The sequence below is a fragment of the Micropterus dolomieu genome, linkage group LG16 (assembly GCF_021292245.1).
Source record: "Micropterus dolomieu isolate WLL.071019.BEF.003 ecotype Adirondacks linkage group LG16, ASM2129224v1, whole genome shotgun sequence".
Classification (NCBI taxonomy): Eukaryota; Metazoa; Chordata; class Actinopteri; order Centrarchiformes; family Centrarchidae; genus Micropterus; species Micropterus dolomieu.
Genome location: NC_060165.1, coordinates 14,030,978 through 14,043,586, shown reverse-complemented (window position 1 = coordinate 14,043,586; position 12,609 = coordinate 14,030,978). Strand labels below are relative to the sequence as shown.

General features: G+C 38.8%; 1 protein-coding gene across 6 annotated transcripts in view; it reads right to left on the bottom strand.

The window, feature by feature from the left end:
* The window catches only part of cacna1c (calcium channel, voltage-dependent, L type, alpha 1C subunit), a 152,229-nt gene that overhangs the window by 30,676 nt on the left and 108,944 nt on the right, over window positions 1-12,609 (bottom strand). For all 6 annotated transcript variants that reach the window (XM_046071682.1, XM_046071688.1, XM_046071683.1 and 3 more), the window contains 8 exons: window positions 12,330-12,417; window positions 12,124-12,231; window positions 11,932-11,984; window positions 11,670-11,816; window positions 11,305-11,506; window positions 10,548-10,706; window positions 10,310-10,420; window positions 6,550-6,633 (listed from right to left, as the gene is read on the bottom strand). In XM_046071682.1, coding sequence (XP_045927638.1) covers window positions 6,550-6,633; window positions 10,310-10,420; window positions 10,548-10,706; window positions 11,305-11,506; window positions 11,670-11,816; window positions 11,932-11,984; window positions 12,124-12,231; window positions 12,330-12,417 — 952 coding nt within the window. The remainder of the gene's footprint in view (window positions 1-6,549; window positions 6,634-10,309; window positions 10,421-10,547; window positions 10,707-11,304; window positions 11,507-11,669; window positions 11,817-11,931; window positions 11,985-12,123; window positions 12,232-12,329; window positions 12,418-12,609) is intronic.

Genomic DNA, 12,609 nt, shown 5'->3' with positions numbered 1-12,609 from the left:
TGTCTGTCTGTTTCAATCTGAAAAGTAGTGAGGATCTTGCACCAGCCCAGACAAAAAATAACTCAAAAAACACCAAGCTAGTGAGGGTTGACTCTCTGATCAAACTTCACGTGCAGGTGAAAAGGTGAAAAAATACTAATTTAATATGGGCCAGGTGGGAGTATTCCGTAAAATATTACTGCATATAGAGACTGGCCCCATCTTCTGTGAGGGCCACATCTGGCTAAATCACTTCTCATAACAGTACTAGAAGATTGAAACATGTAGGAAGTGTAAGATATTTTGGAAATTGCTGTCTAACGCCTTGAGGACAAAAATAATGAATAATAGTCCAGGGCAGCCACAAAGGAGAAAAGAGCTGGTTGTGTATGTGTCTATTTTCAAAATAGCCTTTGTCATGTGAGCCCATGTGTTTATATGTATGGTGGGGGATAGAGGGGCGCCTCTGTAGCTATCCGTTTTTCTTTCTACCAGCTGAACTACAGTACAGTAACAGTGGTTGAGGCTTCAGCTTAACTCAGGCTATGTTTACCAAATTCATCCTGGCATTAATGGATAATGCCTTCATTGAATGTGTGTTATTCAAGCCGTTCTTTGACCTGAAAATAGTCAAGACCCAAGCGAGAGGTTTGGACCTTGTAAAATTAAAAGTAAAGTAACTTTGTTTGTGATCCAGTAATTCTTAATTAACCAGACCACAACTTTAATCTACTTTCAGGTAGAGGCATTTGAATACCACAGTAAATTTAAAATCATCTCGGTCAATTCCACTGCTGACACAGATGATTTTAGATACTTTTGGAAATTGGAGCTCACAATTATTTACATAACACTTAGAGGCACAAAGATAACATATTGTAGGGAGACACTCACTGGTCGTCCCTTGTACTGCAACATTTTAAAGTGCTTAGAGTGATAGATTAACTAATAGTTCAATCTATGACTCGGGAGCTCTTTGCTCTGCTTTGGTATTGGCTCTGTTAACATACCTTACCACAAAATAATGCTTCATTATTCCCAAACTGGAATAAAGAAAGGCCTGAGCAGGTAAGATTATGCTTGAAGGAAGGAAGAGGCAAGAGAGAGAAGAAAAGTCAGAAAAAAGCAACAAAAGAGAAAGAAGTGGAAGGGATTTGGGAGTAAAAATTGCAAGGAAATGTGGATTAGGGAATCAGGGAAATGGGAGTAAAGGAAGGAAAGCAAACAAGGAAATAAAGGACAGAGGGTGAGAATATAGCGAGAGAAGAGGGAAGGAAGGAAAGACGGAATTAAGCATTTAAAGGAATTCTAACAGAGCCATACACACAACTTAATGATCAAATACAATAATGATGTACACAGAATAATAGGTTACTATTGATACTTACAAACTTGTATTACAAGCATGTATGTATGTTATAATTGGCTAGCCATGAGGACACTAATTATTTCTTGCTGTCAAAATGTTAACAATGTGGTTGAGAAAAAGTGAGTGAAGAGAGGATATGTATTGGTGTACATGTGTAATCAGAGGATCTGAGGCATTATGGTGCGAAGGGATGAAAGCTGGAAGGAAGAACAACTGCAGGACGAAGGGAAGGAAGGACGGGAGGGAAGAGTGATGGATATAAGGGTGACAAGGATGATTTGGAAAAGATGGGCAGGACGGAGAGACGGATGGAAGGAAGGAAGGACACATGGAGGTAAGATGGGACTGATTCACACTTAGTGCAGACTAAGTTAAAACTGAAATATGAGAGAATGTGAGTTTGTCTGTGTGTGTGTGTGTGTGTGTGTGTGTGTGTGTGTGTGTGAGGGTGAATTAAACAAATGGCCAGGTCAATTTAAGCATAATTTAAATATATATATATAAAATCAAAGCTGTGAACCAGAATTAGATTAAACTAAAAACATTCCTCATTATTATATTTCTCATTTGTGACACAAAACAAATTACAGAGACTACAGCGGACTTGTGGCCCTGGAGGATTTGTGCATGGGGTGTTATTTTAACCAAAAGGTCTTTTCAGGCTACAGTGCAGATGTGAGTTACTGTAGTTGCAGCTCATCAAATTTATGTGCTCATTTAAAATTAACGAGCTGTCTTCTCACATTACATGTCATGTTCTCGAGCAAAAATGTCATCAGTTCAGTCAGTTCAGTAGGTCACATGGGTTTCTCGAGAACATTCTTACCCTTGATTTGGGGTTTATACACCGTTTTACTTTTGATCCATATATTGTAAATTGTAATACTGCAAGATAAAAGTGCATTTCCATTTCATTTTAATGTGCTGGGATTAAAAATACACAACAAACTCATATCAGAATCATTTTTTTTAAATGTAGCAGATAATTTGTTGACCCTCTTAGGGTATATGAAAAGTATGAGAGACCCATGTTACCCAGCTTGCATTTCCAGTGAGCAAGCAGCACTGCAAACCAACGAGAAAGAAGACAGAGTAAGAGAGAGATAAACATCCATAAAAGAAGAGTTAAGTGAACTGAAAAAAGCTCAGAAAGAGAAGGAGAGAGATGGAGAGGAGAGGAGGAGGCATTCCGAATATAGAGAAAGAAAAAAGAGAAAATAGATGCAGTCCATACTGGTATCGTCTGCAAGACACCGCTCAGAGCAAACCACTACCAATCTGTTCACACTACTTCTACTCAAACCATAAACCAAAAACTTAAAAGAAACCATGTAAGATTTAAGAAGCACCCGCAGGTTGCTGGGGAGAATTAGAGACCCAAGATTAAAAAAAGTATTCCGATTTGAAGACCACAAAAGTGCAGCTAATCTAAGTCAACAAGCACCCAACAGGCAGCGAAGCGGGTGCACTCAAACAAGATATTTTGGCCATTTAATATTTACTAAAGGCCAAGTGAACATTTTAAAAGCTGGCCTGTGACTGCACTTCACTATGTACTTAGGAATGCAATGAATGAGAGTTAGCTGTTGGCAAGCTGCTACTATAAGTTTATAATTGCATTGCTCAGTACATTAAATAGCATTCACTTGTGCTTTAGTGCCTGATGAAATGCAGTAGCAGGCTAAAATCTAAAATGTCTGAGTGACAGGGTCCCAGTTCAAAAAGAGTCAAGAGTTCTCACAGGATTGAAGTGCGGAGGGTTTCTTAAAAAAGAAAAAAATAGAAAAGGTAGCTTGGGCATCTTAACACCCAAATCATTAAAAACCACCAGAGAAGAAGAAGAAAAATGAAGAAAAAAAAAGACTTGGGGCATGCCTTTAGGTTAGGGGTGAGAGAGGAAAGAAAATGAATCATTCAGAAAGAACTGCAAACCAATCAACCAAATCAATCAAACCAAATCAAAGGCAAACTCCAAACCAAAGTGTTAAGTGCAACATCAGTGACTTGTATAGATGACAAAGATGTATATCTCCGGCCCAACTAATCTCAGTTTCAAGGTGGCTAATCGATCAGTAGTTAAAGATTGTCTGTTCCCAAAAGAAATGTTATATTTCACTCTGTCAGGCTTTATTAAGTGTCTATGTATGTATTTTTTTCTCTCTCTTTCTACACAATATACTTTGCTTCAAGGTCAGACAAATTCATTGTCTGCAAGGCAACAACAGATCATAGACATTTATGATTTGTTTTGTGATTCCCCCTGATATCAAATTCCTGTGATAACTAGATAGAATAACTGAATAAAACATACAATATCCAAGTACAGTTTGAAAATAACCCAGTGTTGTTTATAAGCAACTTTGTCAGCCTCTCATGGGGACAAATGGATTCCCTTTCTAAAGGCACAAAAACAACTGCCAAGCTCATACACCCCTGGGATACACTAACCTTATTAGTATGCCTGACCAGTGCTGTCTTGGGTGAAACACACTGCATTTCACCATGGGGGAACATACCGGTTTACCCATGGCATATCTTCATGTCCTCAAACCAGCAGCAGGCAAAGCGTATATCTCCCCATGTAGTAAAATGTGTCTATAATTGATGTAACTCTACGTCCATGTACATTGACTTAGTGGATGTGGATAAAAATATCAAATTCTTTAAAGGATCAATCTTGTTTGGTTTAGTTTGCAGTTAAACACTGGCACAGTTATTAAGGAATAATAACCTACATTTAACAATAAAGTACTGCATTTAGAAGATGATTCACAGAATGATTTAGTCCCCTGAGGAATTTTCACTGCATTTTTGCTACTAGAGATGCAAAGTTGCAAAGCAGACTGACGCTGAGGCATCAGATGGAATTAAGGTTTAGACTATCTTAAATAAGCTTGTTCACAGTTCACTTGTTTTGTTATATGATATTCAGCTTTTTGGCCAGTCTGACCATAGCACAAAATTATTTTCTTCTCTGGCAAATCAGCATTCACAGCAAATGTATCCTCTTCTAAGGCTAACTGAAGTGGAGTTCTGTCCAGCACAGTTCTCAAACTATTCTCCTGCCAACTAGCACTTTGAATATCACATGAATAAAACACCAATTATCTCTGAAATGTAAATACGACAAACACTCAACATTTGACTTGTGTTTGGGATATTCATTCTTATTCAGCCCCACTGTTGACTATAGGGCCTCCATGTCGATAATAAATGAATTCATACATACATTTCCATAAATTTCATGGGTCCTGAGTAAATCCATTTATGGATCCAATTGTTCCCAATGTCTGTGCATTGCTATTGTCGTACAAAAAAATTAAAAACTGTAACTCGTATTTTTCACATTTCAATTAAAAATTTCCCTGGTGATTTCTGAATTGATAGAGTTTCATGACCTTTTGTGAAAACATCTTTGTAGAATCTGTGTTCATTCCTTCTTTCCAGAAAATCTTTCTTTTGCGGAAATGTGGTCTTTTCTGCAAACATTATATACAGTGCCAGGCCTGGATATACCACCTTTTAGATGTCATGCTATACAGTGCCCATCATGCCAGGGGAATGGACACTATCCCCTGTGGCAATGATAAAAGACTAAACAAAACCAATGTGAAACCAAACCAAGTGCTGAGACAATGCAATAGGTTCTATAGGTGAATGCAATAGATTTTGATGCTGATGCTCAGCAGACCGAGGCATGAATACCTATCTGAAGCAGTTTCAAATATTAAAAAATCTATACAAAACAACAGAAAACAAAGTTTTTCTTGCAGCCGTATTACTGTGCTGAAGATAAACGTGCAGGCATGGGAAGGGGAACATTGAGAATAAGTAAGTTAGGAAATCTGCTGTTTTGCAGTCTCCAATGTTACAAACATTAAATTTTAACAAAATAATGATAGTATTTTGCATTATCTGTAATGATGATGTTAGCTCCCCAACAGCCATTAATTATAAATCAAACTGACCATGTCCAAATTATTACTTAGATTTCAGGGGTCAAAGTACAACGGAATATTTTGTGTTTCATACGTACACAAACCCTTCAGAGGGCACTGTGTTGTTTTGAATGCACTACATCTGGCTGTTTTTACTGACTTCAGCCATCTCTTAAGTTCAAATGTGGTGCAGCTGAAGTTTCCATTTCCATCATTTGAAAGCATGCGAGATGGGTATCGGCAGTCGGCCTGTTTGTGTGTGTGGGAATGGCAGAGCAAGGCAGGCAGGAAGGGAGGGAGGGAGTTGGACTACTTACGTTAACCTCAGTGATCGCTATGTCAACAATGCTACCCACAACTATCAAGGCATCAAATGTGTTCCATGCATCAACAAAATAATGCTGCGTAGGGGTGGAAAGAACAGAAAAACAACAGAAGAAAAGGACAGAACATAAGACATTTAAAAATGGAAAGAACAGAAAGTAAAGGAGAGAGGAGAAAAATAAGATAAAAACATTATATACATGAGCATTGGAGTTTTAGTAGGAGAGAGGGAAAGAATCAACAAAATTAAACGGCAAAAAAGAAAAGAAGGGGCAGTCTAAGAGTGATGGACAGCAGAGGAAGAGCAGCGGCGATCGGTCATGCTTGTCCATGAGAGGAAAATGTCAACAACAACAACAACAACAACAGTAAAGAACATATTGCAACAAAATCACAACTAAAAAACGCCCCTGTTGCTGTAGTTAAAAAAATGAAAAGATGTGTAAGTCTTGAGATTGGTCAGTGAGTTAGTTCAGTTAGTGAGGGAATCAAACCTGAGGACAAGTCACAGTCTGACAAAAAGTAAAAAAAAAAAAAAGACCCAGACAACATCTCAGATACTGTAAGGAATAAGGAAAGAGGACGCAAGACAGAAACCTTTTGTGTTCAAAGCTAAACCCTGCATCTGCTCCCTCTACTTTTTTTTATGAAACCCAGGACAAAGCTCGTTCTTGCTCAGGAACCCTTGTGGTTGGGGGTCCCCTGAGTAGCAGTGGCCATCTTGGAGTTAAGGATGGAGGGACAGAAGAAAGAGGAGAACGAAGAGAAAGAAGAAGGCAGAGAAAGAAGGGAGAGAGATGAAGAGAAGAGACAGCACAACACAGAGTAGACACAAAGGAAAGGAGAGTGGCAGGGAATGAAAGATTGAGAAGAAGCAAGAGGGCACAAGACAGAGAGAAAGAGGGAGCGACAAGGAGGGAGATTGGGCATCGTACTTACGTTGATCTCACTGAGAATGACGTCTATTATGCTGCCAATTACGATGAGGAAATCAAACACATTCCAGGGATCACTAAAGTACCCCTACACAGGATGAGGTGAGCAAGAGGAGGAGGAGGGGGGAGGGTAAGAAAGGTAGGTTAGAAGGAAAACAACATCTGCTGCTACTTCGCAGCCCTATTAAGGTAGTATGAGGTTGTACAGTACACTGAGGAAACAGAAAATAATCAGCTGATGACCCAACACATAAAAGAATTCTAATTCTAATTAACAGAATCAACTTGTTTCCCTTGCAGTATCTGTTCATCAAGAGCAGCTGAATTCCCTGGTGTGTTAAGGAAGTCGTGTTAGATAGCAGTTACTTTAGTCTCCCATCTGCATCTTGGAGCGATTCAGTGATGCTGTGGCAACGATTATACTGAAAGCCCACTTTGTTTACTTAGCTTATTGCGTGCAAAGTGAGTATTTATGAAAAACATCCACATAGCTTCAGGCCAAAACAGTATTATATCGGCTGGTAAAATAAAAATATTCTATATGTACTGTAAAAGGAGTTGTATCTTAGAAAGACTGTGTTATATTCTCATGTAGAGACATGACTTTAGTATACCTGAACTTGTAGAGACAGCCAAGATGTCAAAAACGAGACGATGACGAGACGGCGATAATGTCCTTAGACGCTGACTGTGACTATATTAACATGCTATACTGTTGACTAAAAATGAGGAGACTAAAATGTAATTCATACAATAAAAATGTTAATAAAATCTCTCTTTCTTTTTGTCAGTATAGTGAGGAGACCATATTTTCTCCCTCTAAATTTTCACTTGAACAGTGTTCATTCAGCTTTTTTTCTTCCTGTGCTTTGAATGCTGGCCGACCGGTGTGACGCCTGGTGCATGAGGAAAACGTTACTGTGGAGGATGTGAACTCTGGTGATGAACACAACATGCTAGGGAGAAAGAGGTGCTTAGATATCAGCTCCCCTAAAAGCATGATTTGTGATATTTCGGGGGGTCTCTAAAATATTGACAGCTTGCTTTATTGCCATTGATCTCTATATTTGCTGAGCGTCAGACTTCATCCAGCCAGAGGGAATGATCACCGGGGCTCCCCGCAGCGGCACGCAAAAATTCTTCCCTTTCATGGAAAAAAGAAAGGTCAGGTCGCAAACACAGCTGCAGCTGTTGTGTGAAGCGTAATTTTTGCTAAATGGCTACATATGATGATAAAAATTATTATTATTATAATTTTTTTTTAAAAAGCGTTCCCCGAAAAGCTATGTACCACACACACTGATGTGGTTATTAGATTTTTGTAAAAAACACTACGAACTTGAAGAGACATATCAAGGCTAACCACCTGGGATTTGAGGTAAGTTAATGTCTCCTTTGCAATAAAAATGAGAACACAGCTAAAATTCGAATCAAATCTCTATTTTCTTTAGAACAGATTGATCAAAATTCTAATCAAAATTATAGTAATGAGTTAGAAAAGACTAAAATGATGGTTATTGACTAAAACTAGACTAAAATACTTTTGATTTTCTTTTGACTAAAATCAGACTAAAATACGCAGGCTTTTAGTCAACTAAAACTTCATTAAAAAATAGTAGCCTATACAGTGGACTAAATATGACAAAAACTAACAAGGACATTTGACACAGCACAAAGACTAGGACTAAATTTTTAAATGGCTGACAAAATTAACACTAGCGCTCAGATGTTCATAACTATACAACACAGTACAAAAACAAAACAAAAAAACATTTTAAAAAATCCATGTGACTGAATCTCCCCCGAAGAAGAAAGCATAGCCAGTAAAACCTGTTAAAAAATTCAAATGCATTAGCACACATCTTCTATACAGAGCAAATGTTACTGAGACTGATTCCACATGTTGAAGACTGTATCACCTGAGAAGTAAAAGTGTTAGCAAGCTGCTCCTGTGCGTGTCGACTGTTTAAAGGAAGAGTTTATTGAAGTGAAAACCGATGAAAACAAGGCACATCCAACAGTTGCAACTCAAAAACACACAAATAACTGATTTATTTTCATTAACATTGATCAACAAGGCTTGGGAACATGTCATCATGCTGCCCTTGAAGTTATTATATAAACTAAATTACTAAGAAAAAGTTGCATAACTGCTTTTAAACATCTGGCAGATTAATTTAGCATTACTTGAGGTAAACATTACATTAGCAGAATGCAGAGCAGCATGAAGTCAATTCCCAAGCCTTAAAAGTTGTCTTGCACAGTCAGGGGACAAATTCCAACTGGAGCTGCCTGTGCCTGAAAATACTATAAATCATGTTACGCAGACTAAATGGTCCGAGTAGATCATTATTTTCAAAAGTTATTATAAGATAACCATCTATCGTAATAAAAAGACACATTTTGTAGAGCATGATTTGGATTTTGGAGCTAATTGGAAAGACAAAAGAATTAAGTTTTAATTAGTAGTGTGAAAACCCTGGCTCCCAAATACTGACATTTCTGTGGCATGACATTCATTAATTCCAACAACTAACATCCAGCAATTAACTTTAAGTATAAAATAAAACAAACGTTAAAATTAATTCCCTCACACACTAAAAAGTTTGAATTAGGTTATAATGGTTAAAATGACCAGAATATGTAAAGGTGACAGTAGCACTATTGCAAGGTATGCTGGAGGGTATATGAACGAATCAGTCAGTCAGCTGAAGTACAAGGGCTTTATCTGTTTTTGTTACTTTTTCTATAACTCTTTATAATGTTTTGATTTACAACCTGTACTGTGCACCAATAGGGATAAATATACTATTAAACTATGTTTTCCACTAACCCTGCTGTGATAGGGGGAAGCGTTCCCCCATCTGTTACTGTTTAAATAGCTGATGCACCAGGAAGTTCTAAGATTGGACCAATAAACCCACACAGTTCCATAGCAACAACAGCAGGGTAACTAAGGAGCAGTGAAATTAAAAACCACATGATGTCTTCACATTGGCTTCCTGTCTGTCAAAGAGGTAATTTTAAAATACTGCCATTGGTTTATAAAGCACTGAATGGTTTAGGGCCAAAATACATTTCTGATCTTCTGCTACGTTATGAACCATCCAAACCTCTCGGGTCGTCTGGGACAGGTCTGCTTTCTGTCCCCAGAGTCAAAGCTAAACATGGAGAAGTAGCTTTTAGTTTTGATGCACCAATATCTGGAACAAATCCCAGAAAACTGCAGGTCTGTTGAAAAGCTCTGTTTTTGTACAACAAGCTTGACAGATTTCTTTTTCCCACTGCCTTTTATTAAATAAAATGATATCTTCCACTGAACTTTAACTTTTACTGTCCTGTTTTACCTTGTTATTATTTATTATTTAACTCATTTGTTGTTTAATTGTATTTAAATGTTGTTTTATATTGCCCTATGTTGCTTTTTAGGTTACATGTAAAGCACTTAAATTGCCTTGTTGTTGAAATGTGCTGTACAAACAAACTCGCCTTGCAGTCTACTAATCATGTTTTAATTCCATGATATCATAATTATCATCTGGAGGAAATTACATGCGGATTAGGAATATACCATTCAACATGAGTAAGCAGTTTTTAATAAATGTCATTCAATGCCTAAAATGTATTTGACTGTTCTATTCTAAACTATTCATTGGTTAGTAGTAGATTTGTACATTTATTTGATATGGTCTTCTACTGTAATTCTAATCTACTCTACTGTACAAGAATGTTATTCTCTTCTGCAGCTAGAGAAGTGGACCTACCCTGGGTTTGAAGGCTATCAGTTTAAGGATCATCTCCACAGTGAAGAGTCCAGTGAAGAGCATGTTGAGAATGTTCATGGCATCATTGAAATTTTTGGTCTGTCCATGATGCTGCAAAGACACAAACAATGTCATGTCAAACATTAATGTCCACAAAGAAAGTTTTTTTTTTTTATGGGAGTAGTCTAAAGACCTGACTGTCCATTCCCCATTTTGTGTATGTGTGTGAGAGACTCACCTGCATGGCCAGACAGATGGTGTTGAGAAGGATGAGTGTGAACATCAGGTACTCAAAGTAGGTGGAGTTGACCACATACCACACCTTGTACTGGTAGGGGTTCTTGGGAATGTAGCGTCGCAGCGGACGTGCCTTCAAAGCATACTCCACACACTGCCGCTGTTACACACACAAAAACACAGACATTTGCCTTCAGCCTCTGTCTGGTGATGTACGTCTGTGATTCCTCATTACTCTGCCTCTCTGTATTTAGACTATCATAGAGGAAAAGTTGTAGGATTGTCTTTTGGCAGTCTAAAAAAGCTCTTCCACCCCCGACTACTCGTCCATCCTCACTGTGCATTTCCATGCTCTTGCTGAGACATGGATCACAGATAACACAGCAGCAGCGTCTTGGCCTAGATCCTTCTTTAAGCTTTAGTCTCATCTTCTGTCTGAATAGCTGCAGCTGACTCCTGGCTAGAGTCCTGAAGTAGTTCAGCCCCTAAACCTCACGTTCAGCCTCTCCAGATTCTCCCATGTCTCATCCCAACTGCCTGGCTCACACTTCTTCTCCCTTGTTCCTCCTGAATGACGTTACATGAAGTTACATTCCCACTTCAGTCAGAACAGCGTGTCCCACTCTGCCTTCTACTGTAACCTGAAACGTCATACTTCATGTCTATCTTGCTGCTAAACAAATACATAAAACTGCAGTTATACGCACACAAAGGCGTGCAGAAATTCAGTAATAGTTGATATAAAACACAAACACTACCTGGTTCTTGTCCAGCTCACAGTTTTTATATTCTTGTTCTCCTTGCTCCTGGAATGTGACGATGACGAAACCGACGAAGATGTTCATCATGAAGAAGGCAATGATGATGATGTAGATTATGAAAAAGATGGAGATGACCACGCGGTAGTTGTAGATGGGCCCGACGTCTTCAGTGTGAGAGTCAATGGCTCGGTACAGTAACCTGGGGGAGGGGGTCAGGGAAGCAGGGCGATTCATTAAAGGAAAGGAGGAAGGTGGAGATTGGTAGGCAGGCATTGCTGCATGGCTGAAAAAGCAATCAAACAGTATACATATAATATGCAGGTCAATAAACATGTGTATTGTGTTTGTATGTTGACACACACCCTGGCCAGCCCTCAAAGGTAGACACAGCAAACAGAGCCATCATGCCTTGCAGGACATCGTCAAAGTTAAAGTCACTGTTCTCCCACTTTCTCGGGTCTCTCTCAGGCTTCCCCACATCACCGTCCTTATACTTAATGTAGAAACCTCTGTAAATACAAGTAGACACACACACACACACACACATATATATTCACGTGTTTAATCCAGCACTTATGCTATGAGAGAAAGTTAACAAGCTTGCGTGCAGGAAAGATCTCTTACCTGCAATCTGCCTGAGTTTGTTTAGAGCTGTCGGAACAGAAGAAGAACTTGCCCTAATGAAAAACATAGATATTTAGGACTCAGTATTGGAAAAAAAGAAAAGAAAAAAGATTACAAGGTTATCACTGATGATATTTATGAGGCCTGCGGGTCTAGGGAGGCCTCTTCTTCTTTCCCTCCTTAATTCTTTACCTTAAAGAGTTGTACTCCAATACAGGCGAACATGAACTGGAGCAACGTAGTGACGATGACAATGTTGCCGATGGTCCTGATGGCTACAAACACGCACTGAACTACATGCTGAAAAACACACCAAAAATGAGAGTGAGTACATGGGTCTTTTGTTAAGAGGAGATTATGTGTGTATTACGTGTTTTTATATGTGTGAGTGTTCTAACCTTTAGTCCCTTGGCTCTGTTGATGGCCCTCAGTGGTCTGAGCACTCGCAGAACTCTCAGGATCTTCACCACGTTAATTGCGCTGGACCTGAAACACACATGGGATTTAACTGCCGCCCAACCAACCTGATTAAACGCACATTTAACTCTTACGACATATTTGGAAAGTTAGGACAATACACATCCTAGGTCACTTCCAATAGTATCTGCGTTAAAGATTGTTAACACAAACTTTAGCATGAGTCAAAGAAAATGTGACGGGGGGGGGGGGGGGGGGGGG